Source organism: Trichosurus vulpecula, chromosome 2, assembly GCF_011100635.1.
Source record: "Trichosurus vulpecula isolate mTriVul1 chromosome 2, mTriVul1.pri, whole genome shotgun sequence".
NCBI lineage: Eukaryota > Metazoa > Chordata > Mammalia > Diprotodontia > Phalangeridae > Trichosurus > Trichosurus vulpecula.
Genome location: NC_050574.1, coordinates 91252349 through 91277921, shown reverse-complemented (window position 1 = coordinate 91277921; position 25573 = coordinate 91252349). Strand labels below are relative to the sequence as shown.

Below are 25573 nucleotides of genomic sequence, written 5' to 3'. Positions count from 1 at the left end.
AAAAATATGTTAAATTATTGATGTAGTATTGAATCTACAAAGACTTTTCTAGCTTAGTGATTTAGAGATTTTTCTTTTTCTTTCCCAAGAGGATTTTTGTATTTCTTCCTTATGTATCAATATTCGCTCCTCATCTAATTATGTACTGATGCATCATTCAACTCATTTACTAACCCTCCAAGTTTCTATTAACTGTCAAAAATGCAGTTTCATTATAATTAAAAGTAAACTTTCTATATTAGGCCCTTAAGCTCTCCAGAGGCTTTAGTTGCCAAATGGAATTTGATAACCTAAAGCTCAGCTCTACATTAGTAGAAAGAAATGGAGAATTATAACCACTATTTGTGTAATTCTGGCAAAATTAATAATTTTACCTGAAATAACTGGAAAGTTGCAACAAAATTAATTGTTCTTACTTGAATTTTGTATATTACCTCACTCTATGAATTCCTTTTGAACCAAGCACAATTTAATTTGTTGATTTTGAACATCAAAGAATTTCCTTGAATGTTATTGATCTTTAGTCAGTTTTAAATTTCATCTGCCATTTGATTTTCTCAGATTTTCTGTACATAGACAGCTAAATAGAGATATGTATGATGTCTCTCTTTAAGCTATAAATCCTGATAATCAGTTTGAATAATTGAAATCAATTAATCCACTTAAGGAACTAAATTGTTCTTTCTCATGATATTTGATTGTTAAAGGATGTTCTATTATCCTTAAAAGTCAATGTTTCCCCTTAAATTTTAAATGTTGTAGGACAAAGTAATTCATGTACTAGAGAGAGACAAAAATGTTACATAGTTTGTCAACTAAACATAGAGGAAAAAAATGCTCATGAAGTTAATTCTAGTCTTTCCCCTATTTGATTTCTTCCTTTTCCCCCTGGATACAGGACTGTGTTATATGAATGTTGCCCTGGATACATGAAAATGGAAGGCATGGAAGGCTGCCCAGCAGGTAAAATATCTATTGCAAAATTTGAACATGGAGTATTTCTTGTGGCAGAAACTGAAGAATATAGAAAGCCAATGTTACTTGGGAAGGAAAAGCTAGATAGAGTTTTCCATGCATGAAATAATAATACTATGCATTCCAGAATGTGAAATCTTTGAAATTTTGTGCATATCAGGTCAATTTTGCCCAGCCTTTGAGTGGAGGCATTAGCTTTGTCAATTGGATTTATCTGTGATTCCATTGGTATGGTTATTAGAGATTATACTAACTATATGCCTTTTCATTCTGTATCAAATTATTAATTTTCATTGTGTTTCAAATTAATTAAACATGATTTATTAAGTCAACAAGCATTTATTAAGCAAGTCAAAGAATGAAACAATGGCTATTCTTAAGGAGCTTACATTCTAACATAAATATTATAGGTCATCTAGTACAGTCACCCTTCCAATGCAGAAATCATCTAAATAAAATATAGCAGGCAATGAGACTTCCTGACAATTTTTGACCACTTACAGTGACAAGGAATCTATTATTTAATAAAGTAACTTATTCTCTTTTAAAAATATATTCTTATTGTTAGACTTTATCAAACTAAAATATACTTCCTTATAATTTTCACCAATCACCTAGTTCTATCTTCCAGAGAAACAACAAAAATATCTATTTCTTCTTCCATATAAGTCTCTTGGATATTTGAAGACAGACAAATAATAATATTTAGTATTATTTATTGTAAAGTTCTTTAGAAATATTGACTAATTTTATGCTTACAACAACCCTAGAAAATAGGTGCTATTATTATCCCCATTTTACAGATGCAGAAACTGAGCCAGAGAGGAATTAAGTGAGTTATTCAGGTTCCCACAACTAGTGGGTATATCTGAGGCTAGATTTGAATCTGGATTTTCCAGATTCCAAGGCTAGTACTCTATCCACTGTACCACCTAGTGGGTCTAATCCATGCTCATATGGCATGATTTATCCTCAGCATACCAGTAAGACTCTTTAAGATAACCTCCAGTGTGTCAGGGTACCAATTAAAATGTGGCAAACAATTACAAGTGTGATATGACTAATGAAGAGTACAGGGAGACAACTACTTCCCTTGTCCTGGGAACTACATTTCTATTAAACAAACTAGGATTTCATTAGGTTTTCTACAAGTTATGTCATAACTTTATCAGTTAAAAACACTAGGGCATTCTTTTCACATGAATGACTATCAATTCAGGTCTAGTTCATTTAGTCCTTCTATAATTCAGTTTTTGAGACTAACCATGGTCTTGAATCTGATATTACAGATGGAAGAATGATATGGTAAAAAGAGCATTGGCTTTGGATTCAGAGGGCCTGGGCCTGTACTTGAATCCTGCCTTAGAGAGGCACTGCCTGTGTCACTTGAGCATTCTGGGATTCAGTTTCTTCATTTGCCACATTAGATGACTTGACTGGAAGACTACTAAGTTCCCTTAAAGCTCTAATTCTATCATTGCTGTCAGGAATCATCTGATTGATTTTGATCCCATTTCATTCCAGTGAGACCTTGTCAATTCTTGGCTGTCATTCAGTGTATTAGCTACAGCCCCCAATTTGTGTTGTCTACATGTTTGATACATATGTCATCTCTGTCTTCACCCAAATCCTGCTTGTAGTTCCATATGACATTTTTTAACATAAAGGCAGGAGGCCAACTTTCATTTCATGTTGAGTATGATCCATTGTTGAAATGGACAAAATTAAATGTATTTTCTTACATGAGATAAGGTTAAAATAGTAGTAGTAAAATGCTATGTGAATACTATACTAAAGTGCATATTATTATCTTGAATTTTTTTCAGTTTTGCCTATTGACCATGTTTATGGCACCCTGGGCATTGTGGGAGCTACTACAACCCAAGGATATTCTGATGTGTCAAAGCTGAGAGAAGAGATTGAAGGAAAAGGATCCTACACTTTCTTTGCGCCAAGTAATGAAGCTTGGGACAACTTGGATTCTGTAATTGCCTATTATTATTATTATTATTGCTACTAATACTACTGCTTCTTGACATTCAAAGGTGTTTATTTTTTATATTTAAAAATGATGAGGGCAGCTAGATGGCACTGGCCCTGGAATCAGGAGGACCTGAGTTCAAATGTGTCCCTAGGCAAGTCACTTAACCCTGACTGCCTTCAAAACAAACAAAAAAATTAAAATAACATATAGACCTGAGGCTAAAAAAAAATCATAAATTTTATATTTTAAAATTTGTGATATGCACATAGAGGAACATCCACAAACACATAGGTATGTATATAGACAGACAGTCGCATGCCTTTAACAGAGATTTGAAAAAAAAAACAGATCTACATTTTCAGGGCCTATAGGATATCATGGTAGAGCAAAGAAAAAGCCAGAGAGTTTGCCCAAAGGAAATTTGATCTATGTTTCTTTTTCTTCCTAGTTAATTTTGTTGTTGTTGCTTTGGATTGGGGGGAGGTGTTCATAGGGGCTTTCAATGTAATTTTAGCAAGCAGCTGTAGTACTAATTAGAAGATATTAATAAGACATAATTATTTCAATACATATTTTCCAGAAGAAATAAAGTTTGAAAACATGACATTTTTAGAAAATAACCTAAATTCAAGATTTTTGAAGGTATATATAGATGAGAGGCTATGTCAGATACTGGCTAAAGAGCGAGCTTTGGATTCAGGAAGATAAGAGTGCAAGTCTTGCTTCTCTCAAAAATGTATAATGCAGGGAATGTCATTCAATCTCCAGTTACCCAAGGAACTCTTTGAGATTGTAAGCTTTAGATCAGGTGAATGGGTATTGGCAGAGGTAGTTTCTTTACAGGAAGTTCCTTATACAAGTGAATTCATAGGTCAGGTCAAAAAATGTGTGTATGTATTAAATAAGGGAGGTTGAGTAGCATACAGTAATTTACTTAGGTAGTCAGAAGTCCTGAATTTTTTGTCTTGGACTCTTCATTTAAAACCATTGACTTAGGGTATGATAATCTGGGCATCATATCTAAAAAATGGAGTTAAAATAACTTAGCTTCATCATTCCATGTAAAAATGCATTAGAATACAGCTACTTATAATCATTAGGTAATACTAGGTAGATTCTTAGGGATTACAGCTTCCTGAATTCATGTCTGAGATACTGTATGTGAAAGGTCTTTGAAAATTATAAAATGCTATAACAATAGACTTATTATCATTAATTTTTTTTTCATTTGGCACAAAAGAATTAATTCTCCTATATGAGTACTTACCTTATACTTAGGTTAGTTATATATTTATTCATTAAGTAGCCATTCCCTGAGTGCATATTATGTGCCAGGCACCATAACAGGCCAAACAATTTTAATAAGTTATAAATGTAGTTACTGATTTTTGCTAATCAAATAACAGTGAGCATTCTAATGTAATTTTAAGTCATATTTATATCAATTTAACTATAACAAATGGATACTGCAATCAAAAATTAAAGACTAGAACTAGTATTACTTTATGTCTAAAATTTAATAATCACTAATAAGCCAAATTTCTATCATTTTGTTCTTCTTCCAGGATATCCGTAGGGGTTTGGAGAGTAATGTCAATGTTGAATTGCTGAATGCTTTACATAGCCATATGGTGAACAAGAGAATGTTGACCAAGGATTTGAAAAATGGGATGGTTGTTCCCTCTATGTACAACAATCTTGGGCTCTTTATTAATCATTATCCTAATGGAGTAAGTTTGATTTAAATGTCTTATACTTTTCTGGATTATTAGTTCCTGGCCTATGCATATGTTTGGATATATTCAAAGGAATCACTGTGGGGATATTTGGAGTTGTGTCATGGTTCTTCATCTTAATTTTAATATATAGATTACATGTACAATACAATGAAAGTTTGATGCTAACAAATGATCATTTGCATCTCTTGCCTTCTGCAATGCTATCAAGGTGAAACCGGATTACTTTTAACAGGAAACCTACAGCTGTTGTAGTTAATAGCTCTGAGAAAAATATTTTGGATACACCTAGTAAGACTGCCAGAGTCAGAATGTGGTGCTTTTCATCCCTATTTTTTCTTCTCCATTCTATATAAAAGCAACTTGTGTGTTTGAAAGGAAATATTTTTGGAAACCAGGACATGATGTCCTGGAGGATCTTTCAACAACTACCTCTCAGGAAGATTGAGGAGCATTGAAGGGACCATGATGATTAAGATGTGGCCAGAAAAGCCACTTAATATATTTCTTGGTGAGGGGCTTCCTATCTTAGTGCTTACCTGCTAAATTAATAGCTACTCCTTCAAAGTGCTAGCCAAAACTGTATTTTAGAAGAGAAAAGAAAATTTTAGAAAAGAAAACATGACCATGCGAATAGTGGAGAAGGGATAAAATTGAAAATGTTTGTCCTTGAATCATGATTGCTTTGAAAACAAAGCAATTTTAAAACAGTATCATAGCTTATACCTTTGTAAAGAAAAACAAAGAATCAAGGAAATTATCTGAGTAATTCAAGCAAGCAAACATTTTTATTTCAATTATATGGAGTCTTCAAAAGCGGCAATCTGGGACCTGAATTATTTGGAAAGTTGTTTCCATTATACCCTTTCGCTTCTGTAGACATAAAGGCAAAAATGCCTTCATAAACAGACTGAAAGATTTTCCTTCCTGTGGTATTTTCATTACATTTTGTGAGGTACTGTTTACTAAGATACATAAGAAATTGGGAAAGACCATTCCTCATGGTGGTTAATGGTGTCTCAGAATTCTGCTTTTTTTCTTCCAATAAATTATAGGTTGTTACTGTTAACTGTGCTCGAATTATCCATGGCAACCAGATTGCCACAAATGGAGTTGTCCATGTCATTGACCGTGTCCTAACACAGATCGGTACTTCAATCCAAGATTTCCTCGAGGCAGACGATGACCTTTCATCTTTTCGAGTAAGTGTGTGGGGGTGGATAGTAGAGGGAGGAGATAAGGAAATACACAATAAATGAATTGTCTTTGATCTTAATTACTTTCAAAAATCCTTTTGGAATTGAGAACATTGCTAAATTTGGTCATGATTTCTAATACATTTTTTGAAATTACATCATATTTTTTCCATTTGAATGGGGGAAATCTTTTCCTGAATTGAAGTCATTGTATCATATTCAAAGATAAAAGTACAAGAACAAAATAATAAAAGTTACATTCTCATCATCATCATAATAGCTCACATTTGTATAGTGCTTTAATATTTGGACAATGTTTTGTATTATTGTCTTTAGAGGCAGGTCTGACATAGTGGATAGAGATGTGGCCCAGGATTTAGAAAGACCTGGGTTCACAATACAATCTCTGACACACATTGGCTGAATGAACCTTGACAAGACACTTAGCTTCTCAGTGTTCCAGGCAATCCCCAAAGACTTTAAATTGCAGAAGACGTATTGATCTACATTGACAGAGGGAATTTTCTCTTCTGGAGATTGCCCATATTAATGAAGTGATAAGTATCATCCTTATCCTTCACCCTCTCTCATTGGATCATAGAACAACATGTAACCTCTGGGTGATCAATAATAATGATGATTCGATTCAACACAGCAAGTATTGATTGAATAACCTATTACTGAATAAGATTCAAAATAAGAGGAAGAAAAGGAAAAGAGAAAGGGAAAAAAGAGAAGAGTAGGCATTAGAGGAAGAAAAGAAAGCTCACTTGATTGGCATAGTTAAGTCAGCTTTTAGTATACCATGGTAGGTCATCCTACATTTGTGTTTTAGGCTGCTGCCATCACATCAGACCTACTGGAAGCTCTTGGAAGGGATGGTCACTTCACCCTCTTTGCTCCCACTAATGAAGCTTTTGAAAAGCTCCCAAGGGGTGTGCTGGAAAGGATCATGGGGGATAAAGTAGCTTCTGAAGGTACCGACATTTTCTTTCCCTTTATCATACTCTGCTATTCTAGGAAGAAATAGAAATGAGATGAACTTCTACAGTGTGTTGTCTTTGCTGTGGTAGGGACCACAAAAAACCATTCTCCTTAAGTAACCTCTTAAGTACATTAAAAAACAAACTAAAATAAAAACAACTCTTGAAATGCAGATGGACTATTAATGTTGAATTAAAAGCAAGTCCTAGCACTATGTTTTCAAATTTTAACATTAGGCACTCAGGAGAATGTAGGAAAGAATTCCTTTGCTACAACTTTGTTCATTATCTGTCTGATAGATGCGTGCAGTACTGGTTTACAGAGGTTTTTTCATATTTTAAAGATAATTCATGTGTCCAAATATCTTGCAAAAGTAATTGTTTTCTACAACTTTGACTTATTTTTCATCTTTTCCTTTTTTCTAGACTCTGTGGCATTGTGAGGGCTTTATTAATATAAATGAAATCTACTTCAGCACAGTTTAAAAATTGTAAATGACTAAGAAATGTTTTTTAAGCATATCCCTTGAACACTACAATTTTTAACATATCAATAAAAGTGCTGTAGCATTGCTAGCTGGAGGCATTCCATTGGAGTTTATTAAATAGATTTTTTTAATTTAGTTTTCAAAGAAATTTGTGAATTTGTTTTTTTATTTATAAAATTTGTACCTAGAAAAAGTTCCTTAAATTAAAAAAAATACTGTGTTTTTACTTATTGCTCTAACTTTTCCTAATGACCAACGGAAAAAGGTAACATTCTCCCTTTTCTCTAGCAGTTCTTCCAGTGATAAGTAGCTTTTATAGAACTGTATTATAAGTTTCAATGTATAACTTTTTAAGTGTACAAATAAAATGATATGTTTTTAAAGCATAGCCTTCACAATTATCTTCACAGAAATAAAATGTAATTATTTTAAAAGGATAAGCAAGAGTTTTAAAGAAATGTTAAATCATCTCATATTCATCTTCTAAATGGGTTTTAATCATTTAGACATAGTGATTAGTTTTTATTTTTGATAGGAAATAGAATTTACCCTTGCAGATGGTTCCCTAAAGCCATAAATGAGGAAAGCTCAGCTATTACCAGACTGTTCCTCAGGCAATAAAGAAAATTTGGCTTATCAATCACCTTCCCTATTTCAATTTGAATTTAAGATATCTTGTCTGACATATTTCACCTTTTTTTCACTTGAACTCACTGTATTTAATGCAGTAGGAAGAAATATTAGAAAACCAGAGGGAGGCCTTATAGACCACAGGCTTTCTATATTCTCAAAGGGACTGCAGCTCTTAAACTTGAGCTCAAGAAATATGTAAATGAATTGACTTATATTTGCACACAGATATTCACAAGCAGAAGCTATAGTACAAATAACTATTTTTTACTGAATACACACACACACTCATACCCATATGAATATGACAAACTCCTTCAGGTTCTATGACAGTCCCCTTGTTATCTATGTGAAAGTATCCGCATGCCACATTCCAGTGGTCAACTTTGGTCCTTGAGGAAGCTGTTTTCATTTGTAGACAACAATAACCTATTCTCAGTCTCAGTCTTTTCACAGACGGTCTACAGATGTTGAATATTTCAGAACTGGGATCACTAATTAGTAATTCCACCCTTAAAGGCCTCACTCCAAGATAATTTTCCTTGCATTTATATTACTAATTTAGTAATATTTTTACTGTGGAAGCTGGAACTTTAATCCTCTTTCCCCACACCACTCCCACACACAAAGCATAATATTTCCCGGGACCACTAGTCATTTCCTGATTCTATATTCTTCCCACTATTTCCTGGACTAGGCTCGTCTTTTGTTCTATTTGATGAAAATAACTATCCTAGGAGAAGCTAGTCTTAATTTGAAAGCCTGTATTAATCGATATGTGTAAATGACCTACTGATTTCATCTATTTGGCATATAGAATTTTCTTTTTGAATAGCAATTAAGTCTTTAATGTCATATCCTGTTATTTAAATGTTTCCTATTGTTCTTGCTTGGCCTCTAGCTCTCCTGAAATACCATATTTTAAACACTCTCCAATGTTCTGAAGCCATCATGGGTGGTGCAGTGTTTGAGACCCTGGAAGGAAATACAATTGAAATTGGCTGTGATGGTGAAAGTCTGACAGTTAATGGGGTCAAAATGGTAAACCGCAAGGATATTGTCACAAATAATGGGGTCATCCATTTAATTGACCAGGTGCTAATTCCTGATTCTGGTAAGAACTGGTTTTGCCTCCTCTTCTTATGATAAGAAAGACAACATGGCACAGTAAAAAGAGCACTGGACTTGTGGTCAGAAGGAGCCTGAGTTCAAACCCTGATTGAATCCAAATTCACAATTCAATTGGAAAAATTATTGTGTCCACTGTATGCCACTAGGAACTAGAGATACAAAGACAAAAACAGAAGTCTCTGCCCATTTTAGTACAAGCTGTATGGTCATAAATAATTTGCTTCACCTATTTTCTCCTCTGCAAAATGGAGATAATACTGCTTGTGTTATCTAGCCTATTGGAATTTTGTCAGAAAACTCTTTAAAGCACTATATAGTTAGTGAAATGTGGGTTGGGCCAACTGGGAAGAAGGAAAATGAAAAAGATGAGATAGCAAAGGAAGAAATAGGAATTTAAAATGATTATATCTATAATAAGAGCTACAGATATAATTGTGAGTGATGCTAGTTAGTAATATTAGAAGTCAGGTAAATAAGTTAGGTCATATTTTATCCACTGAGTATTTCTCAGGGTTTAAAAAAACCATAAGAATGATCATAGATTTAAGAGTGAGTAGGATTTTCAAAAGGCATCTAGTCCAACCTTTTTGTTTTACAAATGAAGAATCAGCCCCATGGTCGTCTAAATTCACATTAAGAGACAAAGGTAAGATTTGAACCTAGATTCTCTGACTCCAAATCCAACATACTTTCCACTGTATCATGAGTCATAAAAAAGTCATGTAAAGTATCTGACGGAAAGTTAAATAATTAGTCATTTTATGATGACCTCCATGACTTAAACAGTGAAATAAATCTTATGGAGACTTGATTTACATAGTATTAGAGGGCATTCCATGTACAGGTATGCTATCTGTATAACTCAAAGTGCAAGGAACTAGAGTCAGCTCTAACTTACTTATGAGAGCTGATTGACAAATTTTCTGTGTGAACATTTATACCTTAGAAAAAAGCAATCGTTTTAAATCAGGACTTGATTTCTTGTTTTGTTCATTATCTGGATTTAAGAAAGTGTCAATAATGGAGACTAAACTTAAAAGCATGCATGCATACATCCCCACCCCCAACCCCAGAGCCTTGTTGTCATTTACCAGCACACTCTCCTAGACTTTGCAGCCCTATTAGTGTAAATTAATCTTGAACCATATTTCCAGTCTTTCTAGCAGCGTTCTAAAAATCAGAATCATGGCCAGTGATTGCAGCCATCTTTGGGTCTAAGCTAAGTGAACTAAACTGATAGGGTATGGCTGAGAATGAAGAGAAATTAAAGGCTGCTGTAGTCATAGCAACTAAAGAATCTCAGATGGCACAAACATGTGGAGAAATTGTGGACAGAAGACTAGGAGGCCATCTTCCTTGTATTCAGAACAACCATACATCTAATGCCTACTATGTGTAAGGCATTATTCTAGACTCTGAAGACACAAAGGAAAAAAAATAGTCTCTGACCTCAAAGAAGTTCTATTATCTAGTTTTCTTGCTAGTGACTATAAAAGCCCAAAGAATTACTCACTAAGCTCTGGGGGAGAAGGGGAGAAAGTGAGAAGGAACTTTGTTATGAGAGAAAAGATAAAATAAATGGCTAGGTATAATAGCCTGAAGACAACTTAGAAGAAAATGATTACCTACCTAATGATGGTATTCATTAATATTGCAGCCAAGCAAGTTATTGAGCTCGCTGGGAAACAGCAAACCACCTTCACAGATCTCATGGCCCAGCTAGGCTTGGCTTCTCATCTAAAGCCTGATGGAGAGTACACTTTGCTGGCTCCTACAAATAATGCTTTTACTGGTAAGTATTATGTTGCTTTCCCCCTCCCCACTAGATTACACTCATATTTCTTTCTTATGATTAAAAAATTGATAAAAGCTTAACAAAAAGCTAATTTAGTTTCTACGTATTGCTTTCATATATAGTGGCTTATTAAAGTTTCATCTTTATCAAATTATTCCTCATTTTAATTTCTTGAATTTTCATTACAAATTGTCCACCAAGATGAAAACTCTGGATTCAATTACTCTGTGGTTCAAGTCTTATATCAGTGTTGATAGTATGGTGTCATTCTCCTTTGTAATCTAGCACCCATGATGTGTGTTTCTCCTTGCTTCTTGGCATCAGTATTAAAATTGAATTTGTAACTGCATGTATATTTTGCTTATTTAAATTAAGAGTTTGAATGAGTAAGATAAATTAATTGTAAATTAATAAATTAAATTATAAATTATAAAGATATTTCAATCTTTTAAGATGATCTCAAATGTTCACATGCTTCTCTTTTCCACATCTTATATGAATAGAAGCATTCCACTGAAAAACTTGTATGTTATGGGGAAAAAAATCAAAGATAAATTTTTATCCATACAGGTTTTATCCTATAGACAGTTCAACTAATTCACAAAGAAAAGAGTCAAGATCTCATCCTAAATTAGTCCTGAGTTCATTTTTAAAAGTTTTATTGATGTGTTTTATATTTACATTACAAACACTCACAGATTACCCTGTCTCTAAAAGAGGTCTGTTCTAACAAAGTAAAAACAAGTAAGACTACCAATAGAGTGACCTCATCTGAAAATGCATGCAATATTTCACATCTATAGCACCCGTTCTCTATTATTATTTTTTTAAAATAACAAATCCATTTTCTCTCCCTTCCAGTTCCCAATTCATTGAAAGAAAGAGAGAGAAAAGAAAAAAAGCTTTGCAAGAAATATTCATAGGGAAGCAAAATAGATTCCTTTGCTTGCTATATTCAAATATACACACACATATAGAGGTACAATATAAAGATATGTATGCAAATAGATGTATAGGTGGTGATTTTGTTTTTACAACTTTCAGTTCTTTGTCCTTATAGCATTGTACTTATTGAATAAATTGTCCTCCAGGTTCTACCTGTTTCATTCTTCATCAATTTATAAAAATCTTCAAAACTGTTCATTTTTATTAATATTCCAGCATAATTTGTTCTTCTGGTTCTGCTCACTTCATTCTCCCTCAGGATATACAAGTCTTTCTGTCTCTTTGAAATTCAGATCAACTGAGGTAACCAGCCATTGCTTTGTCCATAAGGTGAATTAAAATGCTGAGGATGTGGAGATAAGCGAATTACACTCTACACATAAATTTGTACTCCAATCATGCTTAATATTCTCTGCATGAATTATTTCTTCATTTTCTTACTAATGTATTTGTAGATGATACCCTGAGCATGGATCAGCACCTTCTTAAATTAATTCTTCAAAATCACATTTTGAAAGTGAAAGTTGGCCTCAATGAGCTTTACAATGGACAGCATCTTGAGACCCTGGGAGGCAAGCAGCTTAGAGTTTTTGTCTATCGCACGGTAAGGAACATTGGATGGGGAGGGAGCAAATGAGGTAAAAATGGGAATCAAAGGTGTTTGATTTCTAAGACATACTAACAAAAATAGTGCAGACCTATCAGAGACAATATTTATCAAAAGAACCTAGAAGGGAATGTAGGCAAAGGAAAAAGTGGCAATACCAGATAATGATGACAGCCTCAGTGGAGCATAATATATTGGGTATAATTTAGGGTCCATTTATGTTAGAATATTGTAGGTCAGTCATCTCAGATTTCACAAGTAAAAAATAAATCCAAAAATATATATAGTCTCTGATTCTTTTATTATTATAGAACCCAAAACTTATAAAATGAAAAGCAGCTCTATAATGTATTTATGACTCTAAGAAAAGATTGTGGTTTTAATGATTAGACCACCATGATCTATTTGATGGCCTTTTTTTTCATTATACATACACTAACTTCTGGCAAGTTCTCATTACTAAGGATCCTTAAGTAGAGGCTGGATAACAATTTGTGGGGGATCTAGAGAGAATCATGCTTTAAGTTTAGACTGGACCACACTAACTGTTGGGATTCTAATGCTTAAAATTTTATGAGCCCATAAAGAAAACCTGTGGATCAAGAAAAAGCCAACCATTTGAGAGGAGGATAGCACATTAGAGGTTTCACAAAAGTTTCACTAAGGTCACTCGGATAATAAATATTTGAAAGAGGAACAAGGAAATAGGAATTATGGATATTAGTGTTCTATGAAATTGAGTTTTAAGTATCATATAGTTGAGAGAATTAACAGAGTGATTCATGTTAGATCTTAACTTCTCAGATTGCTTATTCATATTAATTCAGTAGAATTGATTGACCACACTCACCACACCAAAAGTTTACTAAACTAATCTCCACACACTATGTGATGCAACCATGTGTAGGAGAAACTCTCTTAACATAGGTGCTCTTATGCAACCAAAATAGTATTTCATTTTTTCATTTAATCTAAGACAGATCTATCATGTCAAATTCCATATCATACTATATAGATGTTGTGTTGCAGCCTATCTAGGAAGCAAATTATACCATCTACAATGTATGAAAAAATATAATATTAGTAAGATGGCGTAGTTCTGAGCTTTAGCAGAAAGGAGAAGAATTAAATAGAATTGAAATTTCCCACAATCAAGAGCAAATGTCATTAGGAAAAGCTGATAAAGTATTATTTTTAATTAATTCCTATTATAAATGTACATCTGATTCTGTTATTTCCTACTAGCATATAATTTAGTAACAAATCAATCTGCAAATATTTATTGTGTCTCTGACCAGAACTGTGCACAGACCAAAAGTCCTCTCTCTTCTCACCTTCTCTTCCTAGAATCTCTAGCTTCTATCAAGACATATCAAGGGACATGTCCTACATAGGCTTTTCCTTATCCTCATAGTAGTTACCTCCATATTAATTTGCATTTGATAAATACATGTGTATGTTTATGTATATGTATGCATATATACAGATTATACTACATATATATAGTATATCCATATACAATATGGATACATACATACATATTCATATACTTATGTAATTGTTGCTTCCTCTAGTAGAACATATGTTCCTTAAAGGAAATATTGTTATTTTTCTCTTTTTATCCTCAGAGCCTATTATAATGCCTGGAACACAAGAGATACGTGATTAGTGCTTGCTGAAGTATTTTATAAAATGTATTAGATAACAGGAATAAAAGATAAAAAACACAAAGTTCACTAGAAAGGATTCACAAAGAAAAGAGCACTTGAAGGAAGATAAGAGACTCAGAAAAATGGAGTTGAGAAGGAAGTCCATAATGAGCTTGAGATAAATAGTTTTAGCAAATGTATGGAGGTAGGAGAGAGAATGTTGAATTCAAAGGACATTTACTTAATAGCTGAGTTTGGGTAAAAGATGGAGCGCATGAAAGGAAGTAATATGAAAATGGGCTTGAAAGACAAGTTGGAGCCAGAGTGTAGAGGCCCTTAAATGCCAACCTGAGTAGCTTTGTATTTTATTTTTTGAGTCAATATGTAATTACTGAAAAGTTTCAAACATTGAAATGACTTGCTTAGATCTCTGCCTTAGGAATATTATTTTGATTAGCCATATAGAAGGGCTCTTTGGAGAGGGGAGAAATTGGAAGGGAGAAATCTATTTTGATAGTGGCTATTGCAGTAGTCTGGGCAAAAGGCAATGTGGGTCTGATCTAGGCTGACATGTTTGGAAAGGAATGCGGCAATGGGAGATAGGTTATGGAGAAGGAATGAAAAGGAGTTTACAAATTAATAAATATGGGTAGTGAAAGAGAAAGAGTGTAGGATGACTCCAAACTTAGAAATTTTGGTGACTGAAAGGATGTTGATGCCCTCAACAGAATGAGGGAAGTGTGAAGAAGGTGTAGGAGGAAGATGACTAGTAGTCTTTTGGACATGCTGGGTTTGAGATAGTGATATGGAAAATTCGGATGGAAATATCCAATAGGTTCTTGATAATGTGGGGCTAGAATTTTGCATAGTAATTAGGGCAGAATATATGAATATAAATACATTTGTGTAGAGATTATAATTGAGACCTTGCTAATAAATGCTTCTACTTGGATGGAAGGAGAAGAGTAGAGAGATGGGTGAAAGCTTATGTCTTCATGTGAATGCTTCATGTGAGTGAATATGGAATGTGAGATATCACTTGAGGAATGATAACTAATTAAATTAGACAGGCAAATTGGAGCTAGTTTGTGGATAACTTAGACAATAAGGCATGAGTCTCCCCTTTCTTTTTGAAGAGGCAGGAGTTGATGGGAATAGACTATCAAACCCTGGGTACAGAATACATCATGTATCACCTACACAAAATGGATATTTTGAATTTTGTGGGACTACTTTTCCCCCTCCTCTTTCTTTTTAGATTTTTCTTATTAGGAATGGCTTGCTGAGTAGGGGAGGGAAGAGGTATATACTTGGAAATTAAGGTCATGTGAAAACATAGGAAATCAGTAGAAAATAATTTTTAAAGAAAAAAGTAAAGGAAATGAGACAGAACTTTTTGTACCTGGCTTAGTTTTAGGTAACCTTCATGAAAGTTAATCTAGTAATCAAATCACCTGAAAAGTTTTCAAATTGAGATTTCCATGGAAGTTTTGTTAACATTTGTTTTATATTTCATTGTCAGGCCATCTGCATTGAAAATTCATGCATGCTTAGAGGAAGTAAACAGGGAAGGAATGGTGCTATTCATGTATTCCAAGAGATTATCAAACCCGCTGAGAAATCCCTGCATGATACATTGAAACAGGATAAGCGCTTTAGGTAAGAGGTTCCCTCCTCAAAGGCTGAGTATTCAGCCTTGACATTCATATTATCATTAAAAAATACATCAGCCTCCTGCTGAACTGAAAATTAGGAATCTATGAAAATGTTTTCAAAAGTGAAATGAGTCTTCTCATGTTCTTTTATTTCTCAGAACAGAATGATTGAAGGAGATGAAAGAGAAAACTAGCAAATGAACTTTAGGCAATTTCTCCTCTTTTTCATTATGGTTAAGTCAATAATGGCAAGAAATTTTGGCAAATAGTATTCCTTTGAAAAGAGCCAACATGTTTTCATTTTGTAAAGGCATTAACTGATGAAATTTTATAAGAAAAGAAGTCCAAAACCACAAACTATTTGTAGTATACATAGATACTACCCTTCCTCAACAACTTAAGTGTTACTCAGTTCTTATATCATAAACATAAAATTTCATGAAGGGCTCTGGTGTTTCTTTTAATAAAAGAATTTTTACAAATTAATCCATTGTTAATCAGCATTACTAAATCTTAGTAAACCAAAACTTAAAGCTATGTATTTTTCTTTTACTTAGCATTTTCCTCAACCTACTTGAGGCTGCAGATTTGAAAGATCTTCTGACACAACCAGGAGAATGGACCTTGTTTGTGCCAACCAATGATGCCTTTAAGGGACTGACAAATGAAGAAAAAGAAATACTGATCCGTGAGTATAAAAATGAAATTTTCATGATAGTTTCTCAAGTTTAAGAACTCCTTTATTCAAAAATATTTATTAAAAGCCTACTGTACAGGAAATGTGTTTAGATTCACGGTGTGTACAGTCTACTAAGGGACATAATACTTACACAGATAACTAAATGCTTAGCAGAGTGCCCACAACAGTTTTGTGGGTGAACAATCATCAGTTTAAAGTTAGAATGGATGTAGAAGGTAACCTAATCCACCTCCTTATATTTTAGAGATGAGGACATTGAGTATCAGAGAAGTATAAAGATTTGTCCAAAGTCAGATATATTGTCAGTGAGTAGGAGAGCCAAATTTTCAAACCAGTTCATTTGACTCCAAATCCAATACTCTTCCCAAGAAACCATGTTGCCTACTGTGAGTCCTCTGAGTCTTTTGCTTCCTTCCTACATAGTCCTCTATATCATTCTTTAGTATAGTTCACAATTCTGTAAAATGGAATTTTAGAGATGGAAAATAGTCTTGCACTCATTTTGCATGTAAGGAAATAACCCTGCCCAATGTCAGAAAGTTAGGTCTGAGTATGGAAACAAGAAACCAGTTCTGTAGATTACTAATGCAGTGTGCACCTTTAATTATACCATACCTTATCCTCCCCGTTTGTTCACCTGGATTCCAGCCAGAAGTTATCTTTAAGCATCAGATATGACCAGTTTTCAAACTTACACTATTAATAAAGTAACTATTATTCATAGAAAAATGCCAAATATTACATCATTGTTTTCTATTTCTGACTTTTTCAGATTATTCTTGAATTTTAAGTAATTTCTTTGTAGCACTTTCAAAAGTCCAGTGAAATATTCATTTTAACATTCTTCATGTTAATTTCCAGCTTTAATGTCTTCCTCACCTATAGGACCATGACCTCATTTGATCTGACTTAACTTTTCTTTTTCCTTTTCACTTTGAAATAGAAGAGTGGTGAGGAAGAGGACAAAGTTAAGAGTGGGAGAGACCATTTTTTTCAAACTTGCTCATTTTTTTCTAATTTACCACCCTGGTTCATCAGAGTAGATAATACTCTACAGTTAATGCTCAGCAATAAAAATCCAATGAGTATAGGTTGTTTTATATTTATGTGTCAGAATTGTTGATTTAATTAGTGTTGGAAACTGCTAGGTAAAGAAACTCTCTACTAATGTGAGTCAATACTTTCATGGCAACTTAAAATCTTATGGTATTGCCAAGGGAACTGAGAGGTAAATGATGTGCCCTGGATCATATAGTTAGTATACATGATAGGCAAGACTTGAACCCAGTTCTTCCTGGCCTCAAAGCCAATTCTCTATCCACTACACCATGCTGCCTCTAGAAATACACACACATACATACATGCATACAATATACATGTATATCTATATGTAATGTAGTTATATATATGGTATATAATACAGTTATGTATATAATATATATGCACATATTCAGGTGAATCAAATGACCTTAATATCCCTCCAATAAATTTTGTTACTTGGCTATGGTTTGGTATGACATACTGTAATATTGTTCTGGGGAGAATTTACTCATGTTGTGCCCATCCAAGTCCAACACAGTAGGCTGACATTTGACAAAATTGTTATATGGCTGCTGACGGGGTTTGAGCATTGATTATGATACAATGATAGCACACAAAAAAGACATACCTGAGCCCAGTTTAAAGACCATAGGAAAGCTCTGTTGTGACAATGACATTTACAATGTTAGAGTTTGGGAAACACAACTTACAATGATATTATAATGACATTTCCTGAATATCTTTCATATTTTTTTCCTAGGAGACAAAAATGCTCTTCAAAACATTATCCTTTATCACTTGACACCAGGAGTTTTCATTGGAAAAGGATTCGAACCTGGAGTCACAAACATTCTTAAGACAACACAAGGAAGCAAAATCTTCCTGAAAGGTGTAAGTCATTCATTTCATAGTCTCCAATGGTGATTTGAAACAAATTCATATTATAATTAAATGTGGAGATTTTGTATAATGCTTTCATCAGGAAACAAGAATCCATGGTCTTTAATTTTCCCTCTTTTTCATCCTCATAGGTAAATAATACACTTCTGGTGAATGAAGTAAAATCAAAAGAATCTGATGTCATGACAACCAATGGTGTCATTCATGTTGTGGACAAACTACTCTACCCTGCAGGTTAGCTAGTATATCCACAGCTATGATAAATGAGTTGATCTGATCTATTGAATTTATAAGCTTTTCAGGAGGGAAAACATATGCACTGAAATTTCAATTATGAGAACATACTCAATAATGGTTTATAAAGTTATCTTCTTGGAATTAATTTTATGGGTGATTTTTTTCCAATAGACACTCATGCTATTTAATTTAAGAAATTAATTAACTGAATCAGAGTGAAATGCTTAATTCAGAGGAAACTATTATACTTGATACTTGCCTAAGCATTTAAAATACAATTCTTTTCCAGCTAAGGATTGTTTATCTGAGACCCAAGTCTAATTTATAAAGAAATGAAGCAGATACAGTCTTCTATGTATTGATTTATGACTTTTTAAATTAAAAACTAAAAGGATAACGTTCCCTTTAAATATGTACTTGAGGATCTTTAATTCAAAACTGCCTATAAACTCCTAACTACTTTTGATTCTGAACTGTATTTTTCTTCATAGATATACCTGTTGGAAATGATCAGCTGCTGGAGATCCTCAATAAATTGATTAAATACATTCAAATTAAGGTAAAACGCTTAGTTTTAAATGCCATTCTTTTTAATATGCTTAGCAAAAGCTGATGATTTAAAAGACATGCCCCAAAATGTCTGCATGAGCAATCAAATGCCGAAAGAGTTGGATTTAACTCTTTAATGATCTTCTATATGGCTGAACTATAGAGATGTCATAAAGTCAACCAGATTTGTTTTTTCTGTTATTTAACATGTTATTTCTAGAAAGTAGAAAAATACAAAATATTTTATTGTAAAATAGTATATCACTTTGTTTTAGGGAGTGAGTCATTTGACCTTGCTGGGTTCCATTCCCCCTTCCATAAGGTCCTAGATAATGTCTAAGTCCTCTTCCAACCTGAATGTTCTATAAGTATAGAAACTGTTGATGATCCTATTCCATTTAAAACACCTCTTTCTGTACTTTGTGAGGAATACTTTTGGTATAATCTGGTCTGCTTGGCAGGAAGTTAACAATACAAGCTCTTTGGGAACCTCCTTCTAATTCTATGAAATATGAGGAGTGTTCCCTTCTGTTAGGCTAGCAGGTTAGTGAGAATGATGGCAATGTTTGATTTTGTTGGCAAAAGTACCATATTTCCTTCTACTAAATTTAAACATTTATGATTTTCAGTTCGTCCGTGGCAGTACCTTCAAAGAAATCCCAGTAACTGTTTATAGTAAGTACACTGTGAACCTTTTCAAACATAGGGGGAAATATTGATGAAAAAAGAAAATCAGGTCTTTTTTGGTCTAAGCCACAAATCATTGGTAATTTGGTATTCAAACTCTCAAACACTGGAAGGCAAATCATTTCTCAGTCACTCTAAGGTTAGGAAGAGTGTGGAGAAAAGCACTTCTTCCTGATCACACCTTTTAGATCCAGCCATACTCCTCACTCATCTGTCACTTTGGGCTTTGAAGGGGAAAGTGTAAAGGGTAAGAAAAATGACAAAAAAGTGGGACTGGGAGTGTTGAGTGAGCTGGGCAGACTAGAAGGAGCCCAGGGGGACACCCTGGAGCTGTGTGTGCTTTCAGGAGTGACTACTCTTCAACACTCCTTCCTATCTCAACACTGAACTGTCCTAAGAATAGAAATAACAAACAAAAACAAATATGAAAACAAACAAAACCAAGCAATCCAGTGTTTGACTGTTCCTGGTTTATTAGTCATTCTCTATATGTGCAGCTGCAAAGCTTGGCTGCCACTTCTAAGAATGACTGATTCCCAAATCTCAGAATATTTAATTCTAATCTGGCCAAACTGTAAGCATTCTAAGTGCATCCCTTAAAGAAAAATACCTTTAGATTATATCGCTAATGTGTAAGTATAGATTGTAATGAGAAAGGTTACTTTTTCTTCTTTATATCTTATTCTATTTTTTCCTCCTTTCACCAGAGCTTTTAGGAGCAGAAGATTTTCATTTTGTTTGGCTTTACAAATAAACACACAAAATATATCTGTAGCAAAAAAAATATGAAATTCAATTTGCACATTTATTTTTGCTAGAAAAATTACTCCAAGTCCTGATTTTTCAATGATCTGAACAATACAACTCCTTCTAATCTCCTCCAAATATTTAAAGGAATAAGTTCAGCATCAGAAGCAAAACAAAATGTCTGCTGCTCTGATTTAATTTGAATAAGAAATAAAAGTCACTTATGAAGTCATATAAATCAGTCCAGCTCAGCATTATACTTAAAGATTCTAAAGGAAGGGTAAAGATTCTGGAATGTTATAAATTCTGTTCTGGAGGTATTCAGTATTGTTCAATTCTTATGAAAGCAGTCTTTATGGGCTCTATTCATCAGAAATGTTATATGACCTTTATCCATTAAAATGATTTGCATGATATTCACTCATTTTTCTGATTTATTCAATGTTAGGTCATCAAAGATTTCCTGAATGATTGAACATAGGATAAGCTAAAGAATATACAGATTTATAATAGTGTCTTTATTTTCACTAATTTTTTTCTTTTACAAAACTCAATTCCTTAGATCCCAAGCATAAGCTACAGTTTACGATGTCAAATAAACTTTTAAAAACTGGTTAGCCATTCTTAATCTGTACTTCCTGGGATGTAATCATTGTGATGCTTTACACTTGTATGGTACTTTACAATTTCCAAAGTTCTTTGGACTTACCTCATTTGAATTTCATATTATCAAGAGGCATACAGAGTAGTTATTATTATCCTCATAGGAAGAAAATCACATTAAGTGACTTACCTCACCTCCCACAATAGGACTATGAAATCAAGTTCTAAAGTATTCAGCCAAACTTTTTAGGAATTAAAATTGAGATCATGAGAAGAAGTGAGGTTATTTTCATTACCGAATTGTTCATGTTGATACAGTCTATGCAATGTTTACATAGGCAGATGTATTGCAATCTGGATGAATCCAACTTTCAAATACTCTTGTAAGACAATATTATAATGGACCAAAGTCTCCTGGTCCTTAGTCAAATACTCTATTCGCTATACCGAGCTTCTTCCTATATGTTCATATACAATGTTGTAGTTACCACTCACAAAATAGGTATACTGTTATTGAAGACCATCATTTCAAATGGAGAGGAGAACATAACTGAAAAATTCAAATACGAGCCCAATTCAAATCAATAATGTTTTGCCTCTATTATTTTGCATAACCTTGTCTATTGCTTTTATCTAACAAAACCATCTAATTCTCTCAGTTTATCTCATAGGATATTATGCTTCCTCAAATATACCATGAACTATAAATTATGTTGAAAACACCTTTTATAGATTCTATCAGTTAGGAAATACGAAATTTGAAAAGAAATGCCCACTTTATTCACTTTTGCCCTCACCATCCATTCTTTAAAATTTGAAGACTATACATAATATATAAAGAAGAAAAGTTTTAGTTCTTTTTTATGATGTGGGAAGGGATGCAAAATAATTAACTTAAAATGATGAAAATTGACATACAACTTTGAACGTCTGTTCTTTAATTGGAACAAATTGTTCCATGCCAGGACAATGTATATGAGCACAAGCATGATTGATTGTGACGTGATGAATTTCATAGCATGTCTTTCATGACATAAAAAATGGAATGTGGCTGAATCTAGATGTTAACTAAGACTCCTTCATTCTGCCAACACTCCTTCATCACCCCAACACTCCTCTGTACAGCCTCTCAGTTTTCATAGCCAAAATTCTTGGAAATTAGAATTGAGAATCTGAAAATTCACCAGGCTATGTTAGCATCTGGATTTTCTAGTGTTGACATGTCTAAATTATGTATATACAGGCAGATTTATTATAATCATTAGCACATCACTGAATGAAGCCATCTTTCTAATACTCTAATGAGGAAATGGAGGAAACAGCATCTGGACTTATATAGCAGAAAGTGAAAGGGAGAGCTAGTCATTTTCTAGGTTATTAGAGGAACTCAAACCAGGAAACCTAAGTCAAAATCCCATTTGGGGGTTGGAGAAGAGAGTTTTGAACTCTTCATCTTGGTTTTTAATTTGGTAAAATTTATTAGATATTATATAAATCCTCTCCCACTCCTCATCTCCACTTTGGTTTACACAGGCAGAAACTATATTTTGGTATTTTATTAGTTTTCAAATATAATTGTAATTCTAGAGCCAAGAGAGGAAATAATATTAGAACCTAGACTATTTGTTTGTAATAGTGCTGAAAAAATCAAAGACATTGGCTTTGCAGTTTGAAATACTCAACATATAATATTTTGTTGTATAGAGCCCACATCTGGCTGGCTGAAGTTTAATTTGGATTCTTAATTATGCTGCCCTTTTTTCTTGATCTTCCTTCCCTGTCACTATAATCAAATGCATGAAAAATGTTTCATAGCCTTTCTCTTTCATTTTTTTCCATTTACCTGAGAGGGATGAAAACCAAGAATGCAATTTGAAATATGGTAAATTGCATGTCTAATTATGTTTATTTATCTTCTATTACCATGCAGCCCCTATTTTCAAGAAGTACAATCAAAGGTAAAGAGCTTAGTGGTACAACTAAAAATCTTAGTTCTCTAGGTAAAAGTTCTTTGATGAATATGAAATTAAACTGGATCACAATTATATCAAGGAAATTCAAAGTCTTCAACATCTGGATTTCTGAAGATACTCAATCTGACACTATTAACATTGCCTGATTTGAAGTCCCTGGATTTGCACTATACATGATGGTTCAAAACCATTTAAAGGCCATTACTAAAAAGACAATGTTGTTCTGGCTATTTTTTTAATATAAGAATCATTGATGTTCCACTTTCTATACTTTCAGCAACTAAAATTATTACAAAAGTTGTGGAACCCAAAATTAAAGTGATCGAAAGCAGTCTTCAGCCTATTGTCAAAAGTGAAGGTAAAAATCAATCTATTAATAGATGGTTCCTTTCCATTTTGAAAAACATCTATATAATAGATTGATTTCTGTGAATGTTACTACATTATTTGAAACTAACATGCTAAATTCTTTTAAACCAATGGCATGCTGCTCTGATTGCAGAATGCAACATATAAAATCTGTAGCATAGTAAATGAATCATATATGTTCTTAACCCCTTCAGTACATTTACTTGTGCTAAGTTTAAAATAAATTCGAGTGACCATTGCTTCTGCTCTGGCACCCAATCATTCATCAAGCAACCAAATCCCATGCACTTTCATAATTCAAATTTCTTTGATGACCTACAATTATTTTTTTTCAGAATGTAACCTCTTTGTCCATTTCTCGAAATTCATCACTTTTGACCTCAGAGCTATTTCCTAAATCATTGGTCCTTTTAATTGAAGAACGTTGATCACTATGATTTGAGAAAAAAGAGGCTAGAATTTGTTGGATATCAAAGGATCCAATATAAGCAATCACTTTTATTTCTTCAATTCCCTCCATCTCTAGAACTATATTAAATAGGTTCTTGTCATTACCTGTTTGAATCATCTTCAAGTGTAGCCCTTTTCATTATTTTCCTTTTCACTATTTTTCTTGGAAGGGTGATATTCAAAAGAAATTTCTCCTTTAAGTACTTAAATGGGATGAATCATCTTTTGGAAAAGACTGTTTTCTAAAAAGATTTTTTTTCTTAAGGAAGAAAAAATGTAAAACGCATAGGTTAGAAGCAGAGTCTTCCACAAAATATTCATCTAACTTCTTGATGTTATTTTAAATATTCTATTATTCTGTGGTAGCCATTTTCAGATTAGGTGAAGGATTGTCTAGTAGGTTTTGTCTATTCCACTTAACTCATACTGAAATTTAACATTTAGAATAAAGGGGGAATTATAAATGATTAGCTTCTTCATTTAAAAGTTATTTTATAGTTTCTGAATTTTCTGAGATGTCTGGTGCTATCCTCTTAAGTTGGCTGGTTATTATTCTTCATTCTTGAAGAGGGCCCAAATGACATCACTATGTTGGGGTCAAGGTACAGGGTGCCTGACTGTACCTAATCAGACCAATATGAACTCAGAAGGCTCTACCACAGGTCAGGCACAAACAGTCCTTATGAATATTTGGAGTGAAGATGTCTAAGTTTGCACATCTCATGATTCTCTTAAGTATTGTGTTGGTGATGGTTTCATTGTTTTCATCGTTTGTCTAAAAGGAATATGCATCTATGTGGTATGCAATTATCTTTCAGAAACATTTCATTGAGAAAGTATTTACTATTTTCTTTGAAAGGGTCTAAACAAACCTTAATCACAAGTTAATATTATTCCTTTTATTATTAAGAAAAAAAAACCTAATTATTCATGATAGAGTTCAAATGCATTTCATCATCTTATATCTGAAACCACACTTGGGAACTCTTTATTTTCCTTACTAAGGGTCTTCTCCATTTTCCAATGACCATTCTTTCCATTCTGGCTGCCTGTCTTACCCTCCTAGCTCTGCTAGAAATATTCCGCCCTAGAACATTTTTTCTTCATGTAGGTTGTGCTGAAGAGGACAAGATGTTCATTCTATAATTAGGCTGTACTTATGAAATGGGAAATCCATATGGAAACACATAGCCAAGTAATTTCTTTATCTGACTCATCAGTTCAAAACAGCAGTGACTACTATTGTCCCTGGGCTTAGATGGAGAAACAAAAATGATTATTAGAAGGTTATGGATTTTTACACTGATCTGTTTTTGTAGATATTCTTCCAGTCTTATCAAATACCACACTTCACACTTTCATAGATCTGATGACTGTCTCTCATGTAATTCATTTCTTATAGTATCATAGAACCTTCCAACAATAATTTCCTAATTTAATGATATTTTATCAAGCTCTGGAATAAAATAAAACCTTGACATAAGGATTCTTTACATGGGAATTATTCTCATGTAATCTCATTTTCCTTTTTCAAAAACAGCAT

General features: G+C 33.4%; 1 protein-coding gene across 9 annotated transcripts in view; it reads left to right on the top strand.

Moving 5' to 3' along the window:
- POSTN (periostin) overlaps positions 1–25573 on the top strand; it is a 46737-nt gene that overhangs the window by 7620 nt on the left and 13544 nt on the right. For 6 of the 9 annotated variants that reach the window (XM_036744781.1, XM_036744780.1, XM_036744779.1 and 3 more), the window contains exons 3-16: positions 899–963; positions 2802–2959; positions 4525–4689; positions 5751–5897; positions 6727–6868; positions 8894–9106; positions 10781–10915; positions 12319–12467; positions 15642–15778; positions 16332–16462; positions 18276–18406; positions 18547–18649; positions 19144–19211; positions 19831–19876. In XM_036744781.1, the coding sequence (XP_036600676.1) occupies positions 899–963; positions 2802–2959; positions 4525–4689; positions 5751–5897; positions 6727–6868; positions 8894–9106; positions 10781–10915; positions 12319–12467; positions 15642–15778; positions 16332–16462; positions 18276–18406; positions 18547–18649; positions 19144–19211; positions 19831–19876 (1790 nt within the window). Of the gene's footprint in view, positions 1–898; positions 964–2801; positions 2960–4524; positions 4690–5750; positions 5898–6726; positions 6869–8893; positions 9107–10780; positions 10916–12318; positions 12468–15641; positions 15779–16331; positions 16463–18275; positions 18407–18546; positions 18650–19143; positions 19212–19830; positions 19877–23488; positions 23570–25573 lie in introns of all 9 variants that reach the window. The other 3 variants (XM_036744776.1, XM_036744774.1, XM_036744773.1) reach the window with 1 other exon arrangement.